Source organism: Hemitrygon akajei, chromosome 22 (assembly GCF_048418815.1).
Source record: "Hemitrygon akajei chromosome 22, sHemAka1.3, whole genome shotgun sequence".
NCBI classification, from domain to species: Eukaryota; Metazoa; Chordata; class Chondrichthyes; order Myliobatiformes; family Dasyatidae; genus Hemitrygon; species Hemitrygon akajei.
Window position 1 is genome coordinate 40475690 of NC_133145.1, and position 23627 is coordinate 40499316.

At 38.6% G+C, this 23627-nt stretch overlaps 1 protein-coding gene across 32 annotated transcripts in view; it reads left to right on the forward strand.

The window, feature by feature from the left end:
* Positions 1–23627, forward strand: part of rbfox3a (RNA binding fox-1 homolog 3a) — a 1515582-nt gene that overhangs the window by 1415244 nt on the left and 76711 nt on the right. For all 32 annotated transcript variants that reach the window (XM_073026039.1, XM_073026046.1, XM_073026052.1 and 29 more), the window contains one exon: positions 18497–18550. In XM_073026039.1, the coding sequence (XP_072882140.1) occupies positions 18497–18550 (54 nt within the window). The remainder of the gene's footprint in view (positions 1–18496; positions 18551–23627) is intronic.

Consider the following 23627-nt stretch of genomic DNA (forward strand, 5'->3'; position numbering starts at 1 on the left):
ATGTTATTGATGAAGCAGTGAAAGATGTTTCGCATGAAATATTGCTGTGAAGAACTCGCACTGTCTGAAATGAACTTCACTGAACAACCAAAATCCATATGTGAGATATGACTTCAACTTCAGCGAGTATGACTTTAACAAATTTCACAACGTATGCCAATGATATTAAACCTGATTGTGAGTCTGAACGAGAGGAGAGTTTTCCCATTTGATTCCCAAAGAACTTGGTTTCTGTAAAGCTCCTTAATGGCACACTCATTCAAATGCAGCCTTCATGTTAAAAGCAAACACTTCCTACTCACCTCTGGAATTCAGCTCCATTTTGTGCATATGGACCAGAACTGTAATGAGGACTGGAGGTGAATGTTGTAGGCAAGGCCCAGCTGAGCATTACTGAGCAGGTTATTGGAGAGCATCATGTGGATGAATCTGAAATGGCTAAAGACTGGCTTCCATGTTGGTGTAAACCTCAGAAGCTGACCAACATGAACAGTAAGAAAAACAGAAAAGCAGTGGGAAGAATAGAAAACTAACTGTTGTTAAAACGGAGAGAGGCCACAGATTAGTGCTACCGGATCCTCGGGATCTGGGCCCTCCCCTACATAAAATAGTTTCCAGGCAGGTGCTGCAAGCCATTTGGAAAACAGGGTATCTGCCTTTCTTGCAAAGGATATGGATGCTGAAGAAGTGAATTTTCGCTACGTTAGTATCTGGCATACACAGCTTCGATCTCCTTTAACTCATTTATACTTGCATTGGAGTAGTTTAAAGAAGGTTCACCATGTTGATTCCTGGCATGTGCCGTCACCAATTAACTGGGCTTTGGTAACCCACACTTGTTCCTCAATCACACTTTATTTCCTTGTATACAAGGAGAGCAGCCTAGACCCTGTCACCAAACTGTTCTGAAGTCTGAATAAATTAATGCCATTTTTATACAGAGCTGAACAGTTGGATACAGATATTGACCAGCTGAAAACCTTGTGTATGTTCAGGTTCCTTATTTGCTTAATCAATCACCAATTACACTACAATAATGCAGGTGTTACTAGCCAATAAGAACTGCACGTTATTGGTCAATAATATATCAGAGCTAGTAAAAGTAAGTTAGAGTGTGCCTTGCTTCATTTATTTGTATCCTTGTCTTGGTATGCCAAGTGACCATGGTTCCCATGCGTGAACAGCAGAGGCAGTGCAAAAGAGAATTCGGCTTTCAAGGGCTGTGTTCAACCCAGATGACTGAATTATGTCTGCACATTGTAAGCTTATCATCTTGACTCTTGCCTTAGTGAATTTCCACACACAGAAAAGACTGTACAAAGGAGAGTCCAAATCTCAAATGTTTTATTCGGCTTAAGACTGTGTAGTGTCTACACACTATTGTGTCAGCAAACCATTTTAACCCCTGCCTTGCTGCAACTTTCACTAATGAAGAGATTGTCTTATGAAGAAAGCTTCAACAGGTTGAGCCTTTAGTCAGTGAAGTTCATAACAATGTGAGATGATTTTATTGAAACATGAAAGTATCTATGAGTGCTTGACAGAGTGGATGCCAAAATGATGTTCTTCATGAGAGAAACTAGAATGAGATAGGATAGTTTTGGAAGAAAGAATTGGTCATTATGATAACAGGTCATGTGCCCCACTTCTTTCTTCCTAGTTCAGAAGCTACCAAAGCCTGAAAATGCGTACTGCCAGGCTCAAGGACAGCTTCTGTCCACTGTTATAAGACTACTTAACGGTTCCCTAGTACAAGAAAGTGAACCCTTAACCTTATAATCTAACTCATTATGGCTTATCATCTGTCTGCACTGCACTTTCTCTGCAACTGGAACACTTTATTCTGCACTCTTTATTGCTTTCCCTGGTCCTACTTCGATGAACTGATATCCTGCTGAAGGGTTTTGGCCCAACTGTACTCCATTCCCAGACGCTGCCTGGCCTGCTGAGTTCCTCCAGCATTTTGTGTGTGTTGCTTGGACTTCCAGCATCTGCAGATTTTTTCTTGTTTGTAATGAATGAAATGATCTGTATGGATGGCATGCAAAACAAAGTTTCTCACTGTACCTCAGTACAGTGAAAACCAGTTTACCAATTTTTCATTTCTGGCAAATATATTTCAGCCTTGTGTTTGCATAAAAGTATTTCTCTAGAATCATTATAATTAGTAAGCATAAGAAAGTTAAAGCTATAGCTCATATATACAACTTTCCTTTTTTGTACACCAGCAAGCAGAGTCCCATCTTAACTAATATTCTGCTCTAACTCTTTAAGATGCTCTGAGTGATTTTGCCTTCAAGATACAGTATGTAGATCTGTCCACTATTGTTAGTTCAAATTCAATGCTCCCTTTGCTATTTATCCAGCCAGTTTTTCACTATTTATCGCCCTACGCAGTCCCGCTGAAAGATCTCGGCCTGAAACATCGACTGTACTCTTTCTGTAGATGCTGCCTGAGTTCTTCCAGCATTTTGTGTGTGTTGCTTTGGATTTCCAGCATCTGCAGATTTTCTCTTGTTCACTATTTATCTGCTTAAAATTACTGGAAACAGAAACGCGGGGGGGGGGGGTGCTGAGCATTTATGAGGAGTGTAGATAGGGTTAATACAAGCAGGCTTTTTCCACTGAGGGTGGGTGAAACTTGATCTAGAGGCAGTAAGTTAAGGATGGAATGTGAAATATTTAAAGGGAGCCTGAGTCATAGAGAGATACAGCACAGAAACAGGGCAGTCCCCTTATGTAGTCTGTGCCAAACCATTTAAACTGCCTTTAAACTTCCCATCAACCCATACCAGGACACAGTCCTCCACATTCCTACCATCCATATACCTATCAAGACTTCCCTTAAATGTGGAAATCAAACTTGCTTGCAGCACTTGTGCTGCCAGCTCGTTTCACGCTCTCATGACCCTCTAAGTGAAGAAGTTTTCCTTGAACATTTCACCTTTCACCCTTAACCCATGACCTCTGGTTGTAGTTCCATCCGACCTCAATGGGAAAACCCTGCTTGCACCTTATCTATAACCCCCATAATGTTGTTTACCCTTATCAAATCTCCTCTCAGTCTTCTACATTCCAAGGAATAAAGTCCTAACCTATACAATCTTTCCTTATAACTCAGGTCCTCCAGTTCCAGCAACATCCTTGTAAGTTTCCTCTGTACTCTTTCAACATTATGTACATCTTTCCTGTGGGTAGGCGATCAAAATCGCACACAGCGCTCCACATTACGCCTCACTAATGTCTTATAGAACGTCACATAACATCCCATCTCCTGTGCTCAATGCTATGGCTTATGAAGGCCAATGTGCCTGAGGAGGACCTTCTTCACTCAAAATGTGTTGAGAGTGTGGAACAAGCTGCCAGTAAAAGTGGTAGATGTGGGTTCGATTTCAATATTTAAGAGAAGTTTGGATGTAGATAGGAAGGGAATGGATATCTATGCTCTAATCGCAAGTCAATGGAACTAGGCAGAATAACTGTGCTCGATGACTCTGTTGTTCATTTTAACCCACCATCACAGAATTGACCCCACATTTTATTAGCAGTAGCCTCACAGCATGCACATATTGAAAATGAGTTCTTTTGAAGATGGCATCCACACTCCAATTGCAACTATTGCTTCTGTAGTGTCAGTGTTCCTGACCTGGGGAAGAGTGCCCAATTGGAAATCGGAAGATGTTACAGTTATCCATTCAAATCCACACTGCACATTTCGCTCAATGTACTGATGGCATAGAAAAGGAAATATATCCTTTTTTCATTCTGTAAATCTAGGCATCATGAAATAATGAGCCCTTTTGCCTACTCCTTGAGGCAAAAATGTGATCTGAGCAGAGGCCTCTTATTTTAGGCTTTTTCAATATCTATTTGAATCCTGGTTAACTATATAATGGAGACCATATTAATCTTCTTCAATTGCTCATCTAGACAGTTTACCCTACCACCTCTGCAGGAGGAGGGGACTCGAGGGAAATCTGTTCTGTGTCTCTTTCCTGTTACAGACAGACAAGGCATGGTTTCCTTTATCTTACCACTGACATAAACGTTCTTTCTAAAGTTTCTGGAGCAAAGTGACATCTATTTTTAAAATGACATTAATAAAATATACTAACATTTTTATGGACAAACGGAATTGTTTTAAAGGCTTTGATTAATCAGATTTTATAACTGGCAACCAGTTGGCTTTCAGACCTAATACTCAACAAAATTACCCAGGATGCAGTGCAAAGGAATACACTTGGGGATGGTCCATAAACTGTACAATAACTACAATTACACAATTCTCTTTCATTTCAATAGAAGCATGGGATATAGAGGCAACAAAATGGGATTAAGGAAAATCCCAAGGCATTCAATACAAAAGAGGATAACTAGGAGCTGGTTGGAACCACTCAAGGGTAAAGGAGAAAGCATGTTCCTGAAGGCAGATCATTGGACAAAGACATAAATGAATACTTTGTGTTGGTATTTACCAAGGATAAGGACATGGGGGAGAGCGAGACCAGTATGACCTCATTTCCATAGCCTTGAAAACTTTTGCTGTCAGATAGGCACATGAATGTGCAGAGGGATTTGGACATTGTGTTGGAATCAGCTTAATTAGGTGTCTAATTACTAGTTTAATTAGTTTGGCACAAATAAAGAGCCAAACGGTCTGTTCCTGTGAGGTACTGTTGGATGGGAAGTCATACTGAGTCTTAATAATTGCCCAGCCTCAGTTGTAGTCTTGTATTCAATTCTGGTGACCATATTAGAGGTAGGATGGGAAGACATTAGAGAGGCTGCAAATAAGATTTATACATATGGTTCCTGGAGTGACAGGCTGTAGCTACAAGGATAGAATAAAGAGGCAGGGAATTGTATCAGTAGAAAAGAGAAGACGGAGAAGATTTGAAAAAGTGTACAAAATGATGAGGCCTCTGGATAGAAAGTCCAGTGAGAGGTTGTTCCCGTTGACCGATAGCTTGAAGACTGAAGGTATAAACTATAGAGGAAGAAAATTGATAGTGATATGAGGAAGTAGTTTAATGCTGAGGAAGGATCTTTTGTGGCATCCAAGAAGAAACTGGATAAAATATAGTGAGAAAATGTTGGCATGGCTGTGGAAAATGGGCAAGGCTGGATCTAGTAAGGTGGTCTGATAGACAACCAGCATAGATGCAATGGGCTGAATGGCTTCCTCCCATGCTGTGGTCATTCTATAATTGTATTATTTAAAGATCTCAAAGTGTAGACTCCATGTTAATTTTCACCATGATTTCAGTCAAAAACTATTGTGACAATATGGGCAGAAGTTATTGACAGGATATTACTGCCATCAATGTTTTAAGAACAGCTTCTTTCCTGCTGCCATCAGATTTCTGAATGGTCCATGAACCCTTGAACACCACCTCAATATTTGTCTTTTGCAGTATTTATCTATTTTTGTAACTTACTGTAATACTTACATCTTGCACTGTACTGCTGCCTCAAAACAAAAAAAGTTGCAACATGTCAGTGATGATAAATCTGATTCTGATTCTAATCCCAGAAATGTGTCTCCTTGAAATTACCCTCCCAAAAACTTACTGAAATCATCTCTTCAAATCCTGTCTCTCTGAAGTCTGCCAACCCAAACTTCTGCCTCCACAAAGTCTGTCCCCCCAAAAAAGGAAGTTCCTGAAATCTTTGCTTCCAAAATCTACATCCCTTACATCACAAAATAAGTTTTTTTTTACTGCTGCCATAATCTGCTCAGTGGTCCAAATTGACACAAATTGGTAATTTCAGTTTCTTGTGTAACACACACAAAGTGCTGGAGTAACTCAGCAGGTCAGGCAGCTTCTGTGGAAAGGAATAAATAGTCGGCATTTCATCAGGAATGGAAAGGAAGAGGGAAGAAGACAGGAAAAGAAGATGGGGGGAGGGGAAGGAGTACAAGCTAGAAGGTGATAGGTAAAGCCAGGTAAGGGGAGTGAATTAAGAATGATACATGGACAATATAAAGGGGGTGAAGAAGGAAAAATCTGATTGGAGAGGAGGACCATGGAAGGAAGAGGGACACCAGAGTGAGATGATGGACAGCTGAGGCGAAGTGAAGTGACTGGGGAAAGGAAAAAAAGAGAAGGGGATGTGGGGGAGAGGTTACTGGAAGTTAGAGAAATCGATGTTCGTACCACCAGATTGGAGGCTATCCAGACAGAATACGAGAGTGGCCTCATCGTGGCAGTAGAGGAGGCGTGGAACAATATGTCGGAATGGGAAAGGGGAGTGTAATTAAAATTGTTGGCCTCCAAGAAATCCTGCTTATTGTGGACGAACTGAAAGTGCTATGTGTGTTACTCTGGATTTCCAGCATCTGCAGAATCCCTTGTGTTGATAATTTCAGCTTTGTCCTTTTTTCTCCAACTCATTATATACATGGTTGAGACTGATAAATTTCTCGTCACCTGGAGAATCAAGACATGGGGGTCATCTGGGTGACAAGTGGACATGAGATAGAGGATCAACTTTGAATGTGCTAGATAATGATGCATCTTTAGGGGCCATGATTAACCACACAACTTAGAGTTGTAGAGTCATCGAACTTCTATTTCTTAAATTCTTAGAGCCGCTGGTAATGTAAACCATGCATAATGTAGTGCATCAGTTGCCAATATCAACAGAAATGAGCAGAGTTAAGTAGCTGGAGGAGCTGTGAAGTACGGAATATTTAATTTCTGGGACTGGCCATTAGAATTTGCATCTTCGCCTTTTTGCTTTCCGCTTCCAGATGATTCTGACAAAGTCAAACCTCTTCGATATGAACAACTGTGCAGCATTTCGATTGGTGCCTAAAACAAAACAAGAATTGCTGGTGAAAGCTGTGTATTTGAGAATCATGCCTATCGGATTTTCTGCTCTCAGAGAGACTGGCCTGGACATGCTATAGGGATATGTGACGTGCCGAAAACTCACCACTTTACAATGGATTTTAAAGGGAAAAAATAATTGTGATGTACTGTATATTTAGTAAAGAATGAACTTACTTTAATAGTATCTTTCATCTCACAACCAATTAATTACTTTTAAAGTGCATTTGCTGTTGTTTACCTGGCAGACACATTAGCCAATTTGCACACAATCCAATTCAAGGCAATGAGAGAAATGATTAGTCAATCTGCTTTAGAGGGTTGGTGGTGTGGATAAATATGGGCTTCTCTTCTGCTGATGTTACTTTCCTACAAATGCAGCAGAGGTAATAATCATCCATGGGTTAACTGAGCAGCAGAACAGGCTCAACATGCTGAACATCTTGCTCTTGCTCTTTCGGCCAAGACACTAGGGAGGCTCACCTGTTCTTCAGTAATGCAGGGAGATATTTAATCTCTACCTAAGAGGACCAATATGTCTCTAATTTAATGTTACATCTCAAAGATGGATAACTCCAGGAATGCGAGGAAGCAATTATGAGAGATTTGAAGAATAGGACTGTGGTCACCAGAGCAGAGAAGGTTAAGAGCAATCTAATAAAGGTGCTTAACGTGTTTGAAAGGATAAAGAGGTAAGATTATTTTTACAGGTCAGCCAATCAAAAACCTAACTCTACAGAGGGGAAGGGCAGAATGGGGGATGCTGAACTGTACTAATAAAGGCAAATTCTACTTTGCACAAAAGAAGTCATTTTCCACACTCCACCAGTCAACCATCTAAAGGCCAGTTGGTTATTGGCTTCCTTTTTGACTGGAAAGGTGTGGGTCAGATAACAGAAAGGTTATTCAGAACAAAATTCATTTTTGTCTTCCTTGTCAGCAAGCTCATCTGTCCTCAGAGCCGTTTGAGTACAGAATCCTTTGAAAGTGTCAACTAAATCTCATTTTGCTGCACAAGGCTGTAGCCTGTTCCATAATTTAACAACTCTTACTGTGAAGCAGCACCGTGAGGAACATGTGTGTTGCTATGAAATAATGAGACATGAATCTTGCACCAATGATCTGCTGTGTTTCTGAGTGTTTGATGATAGCCAGGCAGTTCCAGTGAAATGCTGAGCGAAGGCCATTGACTTCTGCAAGAAGTAAAAGGAAAGACACTAGTCATCCCAGCACCCTTCCAAAAAGCCTAGCTCAGTGTCAAACTGACAAAGGTCAAGAATCTAGTCGATTGGCATCTTACTACAGTGAAGTTTCAAGATAGGGGGAGAAACAGATGTAGCAGTATTTAAAGTCACATGCCTATAAACTCATTCTGCTCAATGGTGCTAACATTGTTATATAATTGATTTCCGGGGAATGAAATTCAGGAACATACTGACGTATCTGGGTAGTATATTTCATGCTATTACACACAGGGTTGAATATCTAGGCAAAAGACTTTACGACAGTGAATATCATTCAGCCTGTAGTGCTGTGATGGTCTTTCAGAGACTTGACGTATAGTCCAAACACAACTTTTCCTGCTTAACTTTGCAAATTATTCCACTACAACTACATACCCAATGCCTTTTCAAAGTTCTTTGGAACTGTATTCCAACATACTTTCAGACAATGTCTTGCAGATCAGAATAATGGCAAATCTTCAGTTCAAACTCTCACTGCAGCAGTTGGACATTCCCAACTGTTTCAAAAAGTGACAATCATACCAGTACCCAAGAAGAGCAGGGTAAGCTGCCCCAAAGACAATCACCCAGTTTGCACTCACATCTGCTGTGATGAGGTGCTCTGAGAGTTTGGACGTGGCCAGAATCATCTCCTGCCTAAGCAAGGACCTGGACCAGCTGCAGTTTGCCTGTTGTCACAAAAAGGGCTTCGGTAGATACAACCTCACTGGCTCTCCACTCAGCCTTAGATCACCTGGACAACAGCAATGCCTATGACAGGCTGCTGTTTATTGATTACGGCTCAACATTCAACACCATCCTACCCTCAGTTCTGATCAATAAGCTCCAAAACCCGGACCTCGTTACCTCCCTCTGCAACTGGATCCTTGACTTCCACATCGGGAGACCACAGTCAATGTGAGTCGAAATAGCATCTCCTCCTTTGCTGACAATGACAACTGGCGCACCTCAACAATGCTTGCTTAGCCTACTGCACAACTCTCTCTACGCCTATGACTGTGTGGCTATGCTGATGGCACAACTACTGTTGGCAGTACTTTAGATGGTGATGAAGAGGCGTACATGAGCAAGCTAGATCAGCTGGTTGAGTGGTGTCACACTACAATCTTGCCACTCAGTGTTAGTTAGACCAAGGAATTGATTGTAGAGGTCAGGAAGGGGAAATCGAGAGAACACACACCAGTCATCATCGAGGAATAAGCAATGGAAAGTGTGAGTACTTACAAGTTCCTGGGTGTCAACATCTCTGAAGATCTGTCCTGGGTCCAAAATATTGATGCAATTACAAAGGGATGGGCGCCACAGTAGCATAGTGGTTAGTGTGACACTATTACAGCTCAGGGTGTTCTAAAGTCTGGAGTTAAATGCCAGCGCTATTCTGTAAGGAGTCTCTGTACGTCCGCCCCGTGGAATGTGTGTGTTTCCCCAGCTGCTCTGGTTTCCTCCCTTAGTCCAAGGGCACACAGGGTGGGTTAATTGATGATTGTAAATTGTTCTGTGATTAGCATAGGTTTAATCAGGGTTGAGAGATTGTTGGGGTGGTGTGATTTGAAGGGCTGAAACATCATACTGTATCCCTAACTAAATAAATAAGACAGCTCAGCGGCTGCATTTCATTAGGAGTTTGAGGGGGTCTTGGTATATCACTAGGAACTCACAAGATACTACAGCTATACCCTGGAAAGCTCTCTGGGTGGCTGCATCACCATCTGGAACGGAGGGGCCACTGCAGAGGATTGGAAAAAGCTGCAGAGAGCTGTAAATCTGGACAGCTTCATCTTGGGCACCAGCCTCCCCAGCATCGAGGACATCTTCAAAAGGCAATACTTTAAAAGGCAGCATCCATCATTATGGGCACGCATCACCCAAGACATGCCCTCTTCTCATTGCTACCATCAAGAGGAGGTGCAGAAACCTGAAGATACACACCCAACGTTTCTGAAAAAGCTTCTTCCCCTACTCCATCAGATTCCAGAATGCACAACGAACCCATGAACACTTCCTTACTAATATTTTTTGCTCTCTTTTATGTATATTTCCTATTGTAATTTACATTTTTAATTATTATGTAATGTACTGCTGCCACAAAATAACAAATCTCATGACATACGCCTGTGATATTATACCTGGTGCTGATTCTGACAGATATTATCACATCGGTGGAAGCTTCAGGAAATAGTTCAGGGAAACTGAATGAAAAGACTGCCTACAAAGGACTTAGGCTATATTTAAAAGAACGTTGCTGCTTACAGAGTTGTCTCTTAAATCTTGACACAAGCAAACTACCGAAACATCTGCCTCCTCAGCCACCTCCTGCTGCATCAGTTGAAGAGCAGGGAGTTTCTATATCAGCCTCAGAACACACAAAACCGATGTGGGTGTAAGTCATCCTCAATCCCAAGGGACTGCCTCAGTAAAATATTGGACACACTGGCCTTTGTGAACCTGTGGAACTGTAATTGCTTCATTCCTTTACTGATGACACTAGACCACACCAACAGGCATAGATATGACTACAGCAAGTTTAATGTGACCATATGAATTTATCATGAACTAAGAAGCTGGCAGATTTTTGATGTATGATATATGTATGCACATGGATATATCTTGCACGACACCACTGCACAGTGAAAAGCATCAAAATACTTTAAATTCTGCGACTGTGTGTTGTTTGTCTGCCAGTTCATTTGAAAGCTTTATGATTTTTTTTTCACTGAAAAGTACTTGATTCACACCTCTTCTATTTTAAGAAAATTACGCAGCTTGGTTGTTACCACGGGGGAATAAATTCAAAAAGTGGTAGTCACAATGAAGACAGTGTACGTTGGTTCAGTGTGGAAAAAGTGATCTTTATTAGGTCAAAGGTAAATGTTTGGAAATTGTATATTCTTTCCAGTTGGTCACAGTTTTAAGGATTGATCATTCTGGACTTCATGAAATGGCTGCAATTATAAACCTTCTTAGCACAACTGACAGTTGTTCAGCCTCAGCCTCGGACTATTCCCTTAACAGCCCTTCATTTCATAACACGAGATTCTGCAAAATGCTGGAAATCCGGAGTAACACACACAAAATACTGAAGGAACTCAACAGGCCAGGCAGCATCTAAGGAGAGAAATTAACAGTCAACATTTTGGGCCAAGACCCTTCACCAGGACTAATAGCTTCTTTTTCCATCCACCCAGGACTAATCAAGACCCTAGTATTCCTCCCTTTGCGCTAGTGTGATATATTTTCTTTTCTATGCTCTCTATTTAGATTGTAATATATAGAAACAGATATTAGTTGCTGAAATTAAAATCATTATAGTATGAAGAGTTGAACTGTGATCTATACTGCTGATGTCAAGACTATTTACAACCATCCAGAATGAGTGAGACCTTCATTTCCTTCATAAGAACTGAAGAAGGACTAACAGCTTGATTCGAGGATTAGAATGGATTGACTGTTAGGCAGCATTTCAGGGAATGAATAATCCCTGGGATGTAGGTACTGATTTTTTGCAGTTCTCCGGAGAAAGTTGGAATCATTCTCAATCTGGGCAATGATTCCATTGATAAAGTTAGAGTAACAGAGCCATATGATCTCCAAGGCTTGTTCATGCCAGTTGAAGGAATAGGAGAATGCTGTTTCCCTAGGTGCTCGGAATTTTCCCCTCCTGTTGTTACCTCCAGTGCATTAGAGATGGGGAATTGGTTATGGTGCTGCAGAGATCATAAAAGTTTGATGGACAAATAAGTTCTTTCCTGGCCATTAGTTTTGTACTCATGTTATGGAAGGGAAACCATCCAGGGCCAATCTGAGATGCGCATTGCTAATTTCACTTCTGCATGGAGCTTCCTTCATGAATCTGAATTGGAGAAATAAATCCACATGCTGTTAAGGAAAGGGAATGTATTTCTGCAATGGTACAACCACATTTGTAGAGGAACAGGTGTTGTTATGTGCTCAGAAAAACACACACAATGCTGGAGGAGCACAGCAGATCAGACAAGATCTGTGGAGAAGAATGAACAGTTGTTTCAGGCTGGGATGTGTTCTATATTTTATCAGCATTGCCATATTCTGTGGGACTGCCAAAACACCATTTGTGTGTCACGGCCACAGTGGCTACATCCAGTAGTTCTGTTCGGATTAGAACTTAAATTTTTCGGAAAAGGTCATATTCAGTACATATTGTTGTTGTGATTAGTCACCTGTCCCACAACTCAGCTGCTGCACTGTTATGTCCACCTACAAGGGCTTGGGTACATGTTCACAGACGTTTACAGGAAATCAGATGGTGAGCTGTAGTGTTCTTGATACACCTATTAATGGAGAAGGCTGAGTTTCCATTCATCCTCTCTGTAACTTTGTTACAATGACTGTGTGGAGCATCAATGTTGCATTACACCCAGCTGATAGTTTACACTTTGGCATACAGATGGCAATTTATTCGATAGTTCAATGCAATTATCCTTCCCGTTAAAGCTACATCTTAAAAACTAGTGCCCATAAAGATTCATATGACACCAATCTTCAATCAGAGAAAAATAAATCTGCTACCACTTGGCCTGATGTGAACCTAAAAGGATTGTGTTGTAATAAAATGACCTAACCAACCTTTACTTCGGAAACATTGCTTTCCCGTTACCATGAAATGGTTGATTGGTTTCATTTCTTTAAAAAAAAATTGTAGTGGATCTCACTTAAACAATCTGCAAGCTGCATTTTGACAATAGCAATCATTAAGAATGAGGTTCAGAGATTTCTCTCTCTTCACTGCTGTGTTCTTATGTGTCAACTAAGCACATTCAGCCTACTGTTACCCTAGCAGAAAATAGAATTCATGGACTTTTCACAGCAATTAAAATGCAAGTTTTGTAGTAATTAGCCATTTATGATAAAAGCTCTTATTACGTCCTGACAGAAAAGACACGAGATTACAATGAGTATCTCTACTTGTCTCAAAGGGTTCATTAAGATTTAAAACATAATGCAGTAATTGGACAGAAAAATGATGCCCTCAAAAACAAAATAAAGAGGGAGAGGAAAAATATTAATGTTACAGAAAACAAAAGTTGTTTTTTTTTTTGTTAAGAACCTGTCTGAATGGATCAATGAGTTTTATGTTTGTAAAGGCCCATTTCTTCTGTGTTCTTGGAAGCCAGCAAAGATTTGGATGTTTGATGAGATTTACTGTAGTCAAAGCCTTGTGCAATATTTCTTCACCAACCTTGCTTCCCATGTATAAGTCCTTTTCTCTGTTTTTACTCCAACATTGTAGCTACCTGTGCAAAGCCCTATAAGGGTGGTTGGGAGGGAGGTTTCTTTCAATAAGTTTCTTTCAACATTTACATGTGAAACCATCGAACTATTCAAATATATTTTCCCAAAAAAATTGCTGCCCAACTTGTTATTTTAAGAACCAAAGTCTAAATGGTCTAACAATGCTGCAAGACACAATAATGGCAGTATTGTGATGTTTGGCTTGCTACCTGATACAGCCTAAGCTTGCATTCATTTTTGAGACCAAATTTTGCAATGGAGGCCAGAGCTTTGAGATGTAACATTACCTGGATGTGTGGGATGATAATTTCCCAGCACTGACTGTCCCCTCAGCAGACATGGGAGAACAGAATATTCCCCATTATCTGCCTTGCCGATAGATCCTAGGAGAAGGAATTTGGTATCAACTATAGGAGGAAGAAAACAATTCTAACACCACTGTGGCCAAGTGAACAATACTTCTGTAAATGTTCCAACAGCAAAGCAAACAAAGCCAAATTCTGACCTGTTGAACTCGTCCCAATAGCACACATGAGTGCCTTCACCAGGAAAGCTCCAGCAAATCTAGTCACTTCACCCCAACCTTCTGAAAATGAATTAGGGGTAGCCATTGGGTTCTTTCTTTTTTTTATATAATTTTTTTTTTAATTGAATTTTCAAATAGGTTACGGAAGGAAAAAAAATTGTAAAAAAAAAATCAACCCTTCCCCCCTCCCCTTAACCCCTCCCTCCTAACATATCCCTGTAGAAAGAGGGAAAAAAAAGAGAGAAGAAAAAAGAAAGAAAGAAAGACTGCCTGGATATCGGAAGATCCCCACATGCTCCATGGAGTTCATAATAGCTTTAGTATATATATTTATTTATTTCCCCAGATAACCAATAATTTTATCTTCAGAGCACCTACATATTTAATCCTATCTTTTGTAAATAAGGGCGCCAAATTTTCAGAAATATTTCATATTTATCTCTTAAATTATAAGTATTTTTTTCAAGTGGAATGCAGCTAAAAATTTCATTCTTCCAATGATCTATACTTAAGTATGAATCCGATTTCCAAGTAACTGCAATAGCCTTTTTGGCTACTGCCAATGCAATTTTTATGAATTCTTTCTGATATTTATTCAGTTTGGATTTCGGTTTTATCCCTTCAATATCACCTTTAACTCAAAATAAACTTATTCCTTTTACAATGGATAACCAACTTTTATACAATTGGTTTCAGAAAGGGATTAGATATATAGGAGATTGTTTTGAAGGAGGTATATTAATGTCATTTGATCAATTAAAGAATAAATACAAAATATCAAACAACACTCTTTTTTGTTATTTCCAATTAAGGGCTTATTTAAGAGATAAATTGGGTCAAACAATGTTATTGCCGAAACCTAATGAAATGGAAACTTTAATTCAAAAAGGAAAAATTTAAAAAAATTTCTTGTATGTATAGTTTGAGCCATTGGGTTCTCGAGGTGCCCACATTCAACAAATTCCAAAATTCAGGGACCAGTGACCATTGATTTATATATGGTGAAGGCCTGAACCATTCCCTTTTGTGAAGCAGACAAGTTCTTTTGCAGCCATTGTGCCTCTGGTGTATATATTTGGGTTTGGGTTGAATAAACTGACCCCTGGAATTTGGGATTAGGACTAACACCCGTGCACCTTGAATATGGATCACCCATTTTTACATCAATAAATGGGTAAAAATCTTCAATGTGGGATATTTATTTTTAACCAATCTGTTTCACAGCATATTTCCAGAAATCCTTATTTTTCTGTTGTGGAGTCGCTTCCTAAACTGTCATAAAAAATGGCAAAATGTGCAAATGTAATTGAGTACAAAAGTAGTTCTGGAAGCTGTTACCATTTTATGAGCTAACATTTTTCTGCCACAATTGTATTCACTTATCAGAAGTAGTTGTCGAATCCTGTAAGCATTAAATAAGAACTCTGGCAACAGCATTGATTCCAGCCAAAAACAAGACTGTTTCATTCATTCACTCAGATATTCACAGATTTCTCAAATTAGAGATATGATCTGTTGCTCCTTTCACTTCTCTGATTTGTTTAATCAACACAATTAATCATCTGCGGGAACATATTAGTGAAGGTATCAATGATGTATTTAATGTGGGAAAACAAAACAGTATTCAGTAATGAAAATGTATTCAGGAGTTCCAAATGCAATATTGCTGTTTTTTCTGCAAAGTCTGTTTGTTGTACCTTTAAGTAAAAGGTTTATTCATGATGAAATATTAAACATTCTTACCTCGCAGTATATTAGAAAATTAAATTTAAAAAATACAGAAGCAGTTCTGGAGACTATAAAATGTCGATAAAATACTGGCACTGAAAATTAATTTACAGAGAACAATATTCTGTAATTAGGTATAAAAACTAAGGAAATAAAAAAAGATTATGTGTTTTAATCACTCTTCCTAGAAATGCTTGGTTCTGAGCACAGTACATTAATGTTTGTTTAATGAGAATACCTGGATAAAATTACTTCAGGAGAAATATCCTTAGCAGCATATTAGTATTATATATTTCATTTCTGAAATGCAGTGGTATTTCAGATCCAACAAAATGAGGTAATTTTTAACCTCAGAAAAAAAACATGCACGTAAGTAGGTAGGTTGTTTGGAGGATTACCCAGAGGTCACAAAAGCTGGGTCAAGGGATCCTCTGATGGGAGAGATTGGAGTTAAACTTGGATCACAATGGCTGGATCTGTATATTGCTTTTCAGAAAGACCCAGGGAGCAGAGAAACCTTGAAAATACAAAGCCTTGAACGTAGAGACTATGTCACACTTTGTTGCAACTGTTACAGAGTTTCCACAAACCGAACAATTTACTCAAGTATGATTGTTACTCAACTTACTCAAAGCAACTTACTGAAACACCAGCAACGATCTCTTTATAATAACATCTTCAAGCTGCATTATTACAGTATATTGTATGCGCAGCAAGAACCAAAACCCAGTATCGCCTGCTGGAGTTAGTTATTTGCTGCGAAGCTTATTTCCCTGTATTTTTCATTTCTGTATCACATGTTTAATGCTCCAGTTATGTTTTGTACCTGTTGTTCTATATTAGTGCCTTACTGAATATAACACCAAGCTTTTTCAAAAATAAAAGTAACTCTCAAAATAGATAGATAGATAGATAGATACTTTATTCATCCCCATGGGGAAATTCAACTTTTTTCCAATGTCCCATACACTTGTTGTAGCAAAACTAATTACATACAATACTTAACTCAGTAAAAAAAAATGATATGCATCTAAATCACTATCTCAAAAAGCATTAATAATAGCTTTTAAAAAGTTCTAAGTCCTGGCGGTAGAATTGTAAAGCCTAATGGCATTGGGGAGTATTGACCTCTTCATCCTGTCTGAGGAGCATTGCATCGATAGTAACCTGTCGCTGAAACTGCTTCTCTGTCTCTGGATGGTGCTATGTAGAGGATGTTCAGAGTTATCCATAATTGACCGTAGCCTACTCAGCGCCCTTCGCTCAGCTACCGATGTTAAACTCTCCAGTACTTTGCCCACGACAGAGCCCGCCTTCCTTACCAGCTTATTAAGACATGAGGCGTCCCTCTTCTTAATGCTTCCTCACCAACACGCCACCACAAAGAAGAGGGCGCTCTCCACAACTGACCTATAGAACATCTTCAGCATCTCACTACAGACATTGAATGACGCCAACCTTCTTAGGAAGTACAGTCGACTCTGTGCCTTCCTGCACAAGGCATCTGTGTTGGCAGTCCAGTCTAGCTTCTCGTCTAACTGTACCCCCAGATACTTGTAGGTCTTAACCTGCTCCACACATTCTCCATTAATGATCACTGGCTCCATATGAGGCCTAGATCTCCTAAAGTCCACCACCATCTCCTTGGTCTTGGTGATATTGAGACGCAGGTAGTTTGAGTTGCACCATATCACAAAGTCCTGTATCAGTTTCCTATACTCCTCCTCCTGTCCATTCCTGACACACCCCACTATGGCCGTGTCATCAGCGAACTTCTGCACATGGCAGGACTCCGAGTTATATTGGAAGTCTGATGTGTACAGGGTGAACAGGACCGGAGAGAGTACGGTTCCCTGCGGCGCCCCTGTGCTGCTTACCACCGTGCATGTTCATACATTAATTATCAGCTAGAAAAGGAAACCTTCATTGGTTTAAACCCTACAGATTTCTTTGAAATTAATTGTTATTTTATAGAACTACTTAAACATCAACTTGGTGTTCATTATTCCACACATACTCTTCCAAATGGTCTTATGGCTAAAACCATGCCTGTTTACTAATGGATGGACATGAGGTAGATTGAATGATTATGTCTCATCCATGAGAACAAGCTCATATAATTATGTTCTATCAGAGTGTGCTTTCCTTATCTCACTTGTTGCCATCATGTTTGTGCTCTGTTGATTTTCTTCCTTAAAAAAGTTGCCTCGTATTTGACTGAGAGTTACTTTCTAATGTTTTGAGGCTGAGTAAGTGACTTATGATTATAATTATGCCTGGATCATATAATATTTTTCACTTGTCTAAACCACTGTTGGGGTACTTTTCTTTAAATCTTGTTTATCTCATGGATTTTAATCCTTTAATTTTAATCTTATAAAAGACTCATGGAAACACCTGTCCTAATTTAGAGTAAGCTCATAAATATAACCCAAATGTGTACATTTATATGGAATACATTTTACACTCTTAATAATTAAAAGGTTTTTATGGTTTAACCTGAAAAGTTTTTTAAAAATTAGTTCATTCTGCATTAATTAAATGAACAAATAAATAATTACCTGACAAATTTTAAGAGAAATTTACAGCACTTTACTTCTGTGTTGCAGAGATAATCCTATTATCAATATAATTCATCTTCAAATCTATTATTAAACAGAACAGAACTGAATACTGAGATGTGGTTTAATGGGGTGCAGTACCTCTCCGCACATGATGCTTCTGTGTTGAAATGTCCTGTACAGACTAAATTTTTTGCTTACCTTCAGCACAAAAGATAGGTTTGCAAGGAAGCTTTTCAGCTCTGTATGAGAAGAGTTGCTGCTGTTTGTACAAGTTTGTACAATGTGGTTTTAGCTATAATATTTCTAATAACTGTCTTTCTTGTCTTTTAACAGCAATTTGGTAAAATTTTAGACGTTGAAATAATTTTTAATGAACGGGGATCCAAGGTAAGCAATACATTTAATTTAATTCATGCAAACTATTTCAGTAATTTTAAGACTGTGCATGTGTTTTGAGTATATTGAACAGAACTATTAGGCACATAATACATTATAGTGTAAAGTAATTCTTCAGACTAGATACAATTCTTATTGGAATGACTACATGTACATGTGTATATAGCATCAGTAGTTTTGCTGCATCAATAATTTCCTCAGGATTATATGTGCACTGTAAAATAAATGACCAATGCTTTCAGTTGGTAACCAAAAATATAAACACAATTCTCCATTTGGATATGGATTCTGTGCTCCATTTTAACCATCCACTGAGTATTTTAGTGATGACCATTGAAAACATAATTGTGAATGTCTTGGGTGATCTTCCAAGGTACATAATGTAAAGAAGCTTAATCACTGTATAGAGTTAAAATTGCAAGGCATTCTAGGTCAGTAGTTGCATCCTGCTTTGTACTATTACAGACTGAGACATCAACATGACATCTCCTTCAAAGGTGTCATGAGCAATTACTAATTCAGTAAAACAAATATTGCATCACATTCCCTTCAAGATATTTGTCCTTAAAAATGGGGAGAATGATGTTAATGAGCTGGACTCGGTGATCCCTGAATGATATGCAGGAGTGATATCATTACAAACCTGAAAATAGCCTAAATTGGACGATCAAAAGAAATGCAGCAGTTCCTTGGATTAATGAATTCTCTTTTTTGCTTTTAATTGTTCAAATATATTCACATGTCATAAAATAAAACCAATAATGTTAAAGTTCACACATGCCAAAATTTGCTCTATCCTTGGAAATTAAATGAGTCTGATCATATTCTAATGAAAAATTACGTAGACGATCATCTGAGAATACGCAGCATCACAGACCTCGAGTGCTCTTCAAGTGGGTCTGTTATCCTTAAAGGTTTGTGGGGCAAAACAGCAGGTTTAAAATGTGTGAATTAGCAGGGCTAGAGGATTAATATGTGAAGCAGAAGGGAAAGAGGATTAATTCAGAAACAACAGGTTTTAATAGATCAGTGGATGAAGCAGCAGGTTTAGTGGGTTAATGTGCAAAAGAGTAGGCTTAGAAGGATTAAGAAGACAAACCAGTGCTGCTAATAGGAACTGGACATGGTTTGGCATCAATACCAAACCAAACTCACTCTTGCCCAGTAGTAGGACACAGAGTGATAGAGCAGGTCAGACTGGAAGCTGGTGATTACTATTGATCACTCACACTGTGGTCACCATGGTGGAGTGGTAAAATGGAGGTCTGGCTGGAGTCATGAGGAAAAAGTCTATTCAAGGATTAGAGATTTTAATTGTTCTTTTATTTGTCTTGCATTCCAGGAAACTAGTATCCATTAGTGTTTACCATGTTAATTCCAGTGCACTTGTCCTAAAGGCGTTATCCTAGACCCAGGCTGCATTGGGAATGAGAGAGTTGAACTTGGTAGTGGTAGTACAAAATGACTGTTAGCATTATCTCTATTTTATTAAATCCTCTCCCCAAATATTCCTTTATAACTATTTCCACTCTGGTATTAGTTCACTATCCTCTTATCCATTTTTACGATTACTTCTGCGATCACTTTATTATGCCAACTATTACAAATATTTCTGCTATTTTCCTATTTCTAAGTATTGTCATTGTCAGCACTGCTTTCTAACTAAAGCAACTTTGCGATGAGATCTTTTCACCAGTCGTACACGACTCTGATCAAGTACTACTCCATCTATATGTTAATTTTCTCACTGTGCTCCAATGGTTGTTTTCAGAAATTCATGCTACAATGTGCCTAACAGTTTTCAGTTTTAAACATGAGGAAAACATATTGAGGTTTAATAGATAATGGGCCAACAACTAGTCCCTTTGCTGGTAGTGGCAGAACCATAAAAATGAAAAAGATATTCATTGTGTATAAATCTTTATGTCTCAAGGAAGTTTGCCTGTTAACCAATGGACCAGTGTCTATAATACGCGAGAAGAGAAATCAAAAGGCTGCAGTCTTTCTGGTCCCAATATAGTAAGACTTAACTGCAATATTCCAGGACCATTTGAACATATCTAAAGTTTTAGTATGCCTTCTGCCAACCCTGGGACAATATAATAACTTACAACTTAATGGAATCATAAAAAAATGTCACCAGAAGGAAGACATTCATCTCATCATTTCATGATGATAAAAAATGCGTTAATGACATAACCTACATTCTATTTCTTGTTGGTAATGGCAAATCAAGTACTTATCATAATACACTTCAAATGTATTGAAGGCTGCAGATTCAACCACTCATTCATGTGGTGGTGTTCCACGTCCTTTGGGTAAAAGAACCTTCCCTCAAGTCCCCTCAAATCCTTTTACCTTTTATTTGCATCTTTGCCACTAGCACAGAGCTTTCTACTAATATGTCCTGCTTTGTCACCCTGTCCAGGCCTCTCGTAATTTTTTACACTTTGGTTCAATCTCCTCTCCTTCTGAGTGAGTTTCCCATTTGTTGCAAGATGCCCATGTGTTTGTAATCAACCAGCATTTATTTTAAATCATGAATTAATTGGAAAACTTTTGTAGCACGTCCCTAAAGCACACAAAATGAATATAAGATTCCTTTTTATATTCTCAAGATCTTTTGACAATATATTGAAAAAATTGCTAGTACTTTTCAAACACAATTCTTTAAACCACGAGTTCAGAATTTATAAATAGCATATTTAGCCTGCACAATGTTTGATTTAGATTGGATGTATTAGATCCATTGGCTCCTATATTTTTATTTTAATACTGGCCCACTTCATTTCTAATAATATGATTGATGTTCCAGACAGGCAGAGTAGAAGTTGTAAGATCTGTTGAGCAGAGCAACGATGACTGGGAACAGGGACTCAGTGTATATGTGCAATTAATCAACCTGATTCATCGCTTTATATGACTGCTGCTATCTGACAAAGTCCTGTGCACTTACTTCCCTAATGTGCCACTGATTTTCACCACAGACCACCTAGTTTCCACCCTGAATGCAGTGGTCCTTTCTCATCCTGCTCAATGAGAACCAGCTTGAGAAAACTTCCAAATTCACAATTCCACTGAAATAGGCAATTGCTGCTTTCAAGATAAACACATAACATCTTTGGTACAAAGTAATTGTTATTTTCTGACCTAACTGTTACATTCATGTGGTATGTCTCCCAAAAGAAATAGACACTGAGAACTAATCTAATTTATTTGTGCCAACGTTTACCATGTATTAACAGATGATGATCAGAAGTAAAAACCCAAAAGTCCACTAAGTAGATGAAATCTATGTGAACTACTCTTTCCTCTAAAAAAAATCCCTTGAAAAGATTAGCACAATGCTTGAAGGACTAAACTTGTTTGAACAATTCAATTTGCAAAAAGGATACAAGCCTTCTTATACACAGGAAATGCACTATGCATAATTACATCTTAATCTATGATGTAATTATGAATACTGGAATATATTTTTAAAAGTCTTAACTCAACTGTTTTTCAAATGACCTTGTTTCTTTTCTATTTGTGCAAATCTGATATAATTTTGCTTGTACTGTCGAATGGTAAAACTCAAAGTACAGCAGGTCCTGGTTACAAAAATATATTAGATTGATTACTGCACTGGAAGGGATGAGCTAATTGCATTTAAATATATAGAGATTTTAAGTATGTCATTCTAATTTCTGCAGGTTAACATTGTAACAACGTTACTTTTCACTATGGAACGCAGTTGTGATCTTGAAGCTTCATTAACTTATCAAAGTTATGCAAAGTGGGCAGTACAACTTTATAAGCATCAGAAACAAAGATGAAGTTCGGGTAGCTTGTAATCATGTGCTCAAGACTACAGAATATTTGGTTAGATTATGGCGTTTGTTCAGCGGACAAAGTGAACTGTTAGTACCATTTTCAAGGAAAGCATGGAAGACCCTAATGCAGAAGAGCAGCCGCTTGTCTCACATGCATGTTGCTGAATAGTTCTGTGTCAGATTTTCTGAAAAGTTGTCCCAATCTAATACTGCATACCATTTCCAAGTAACAACACAATTATCCAATTGCCTTTAAAAGCCTAATACTTAAAATATTTTGTATTATCTACCCTTGGTGTGACAAAGGAACTAACTGATCCCAGTCCATCATTTTAACATCTTGTCAACTGAAGTTCACTCAGCTGATTATAAAAGAGCAAATCTGGTAATAACACCAAAGAAAGGATTTAAAATAAACCCCTGGTAACTCCCATCTTTAACTTCTTCTGCCTTTTTACAGAAACTTACAGAAGCCATTGTTGTTGCTATCTCTCAACCTTGACTACTGTTAAGTGGGAACTTTAATTAACTGGTTTTAGTTCTCCCTTTGCCAAAACCCAGGGACAGCAGCAGCCCTCACCAGTCTGAAATCTGAGAAAGTCTGCAGATGTTGGAAATCCGAAACAACACACACAAATTGCTGGAGGAACTCAATAGTTGGGCAACTTCTCTGGAAATGAATAAACAGTCCACATTTTGGGCTGAAGGTTTGCTTAGTTCCTTTAGCATTTTTTGCGTGTTCCTCGCCATTTTTAATGTTTTTCATATCACAAGACAAAGAAGAGATTTCATATCTTGAATTGAGCTTGATGCTGTCCTAAAGTTCTGTTTGTAAAGACATCACAAGATCCTATAAGAGATATATTAGATTTAGTCCTGTGTTGTCCCCCATTAATAATGACACATATTATCAAAAGTGACATTATCCTTTCCTTGATAATATTGGCAACTACAGGGTGATTAATTTTATACATGTAAGGCTGATTTAAAATAGAACAACAAAGGTAAAAGTAACAATATAAAGTAGGTGGTCAAATGGCATGGTACTTTAAGCATCTAGGAACATCACTAGCATGGTTAAAAATAAATATGTCTCAATTCTGTGAAGTTTTCAAAATCTCTTTGCTTACAGCACTAATTAGCAACTGTTTAGCTCATTAAAACACCCTGAAAAAGACTGGTGGCGTGGGGTATATTTAGTGCGGGGGTGAAAGGGAGAGAGGAGGGATTGAAATTACCTGCAGTGAAGTGAGAAC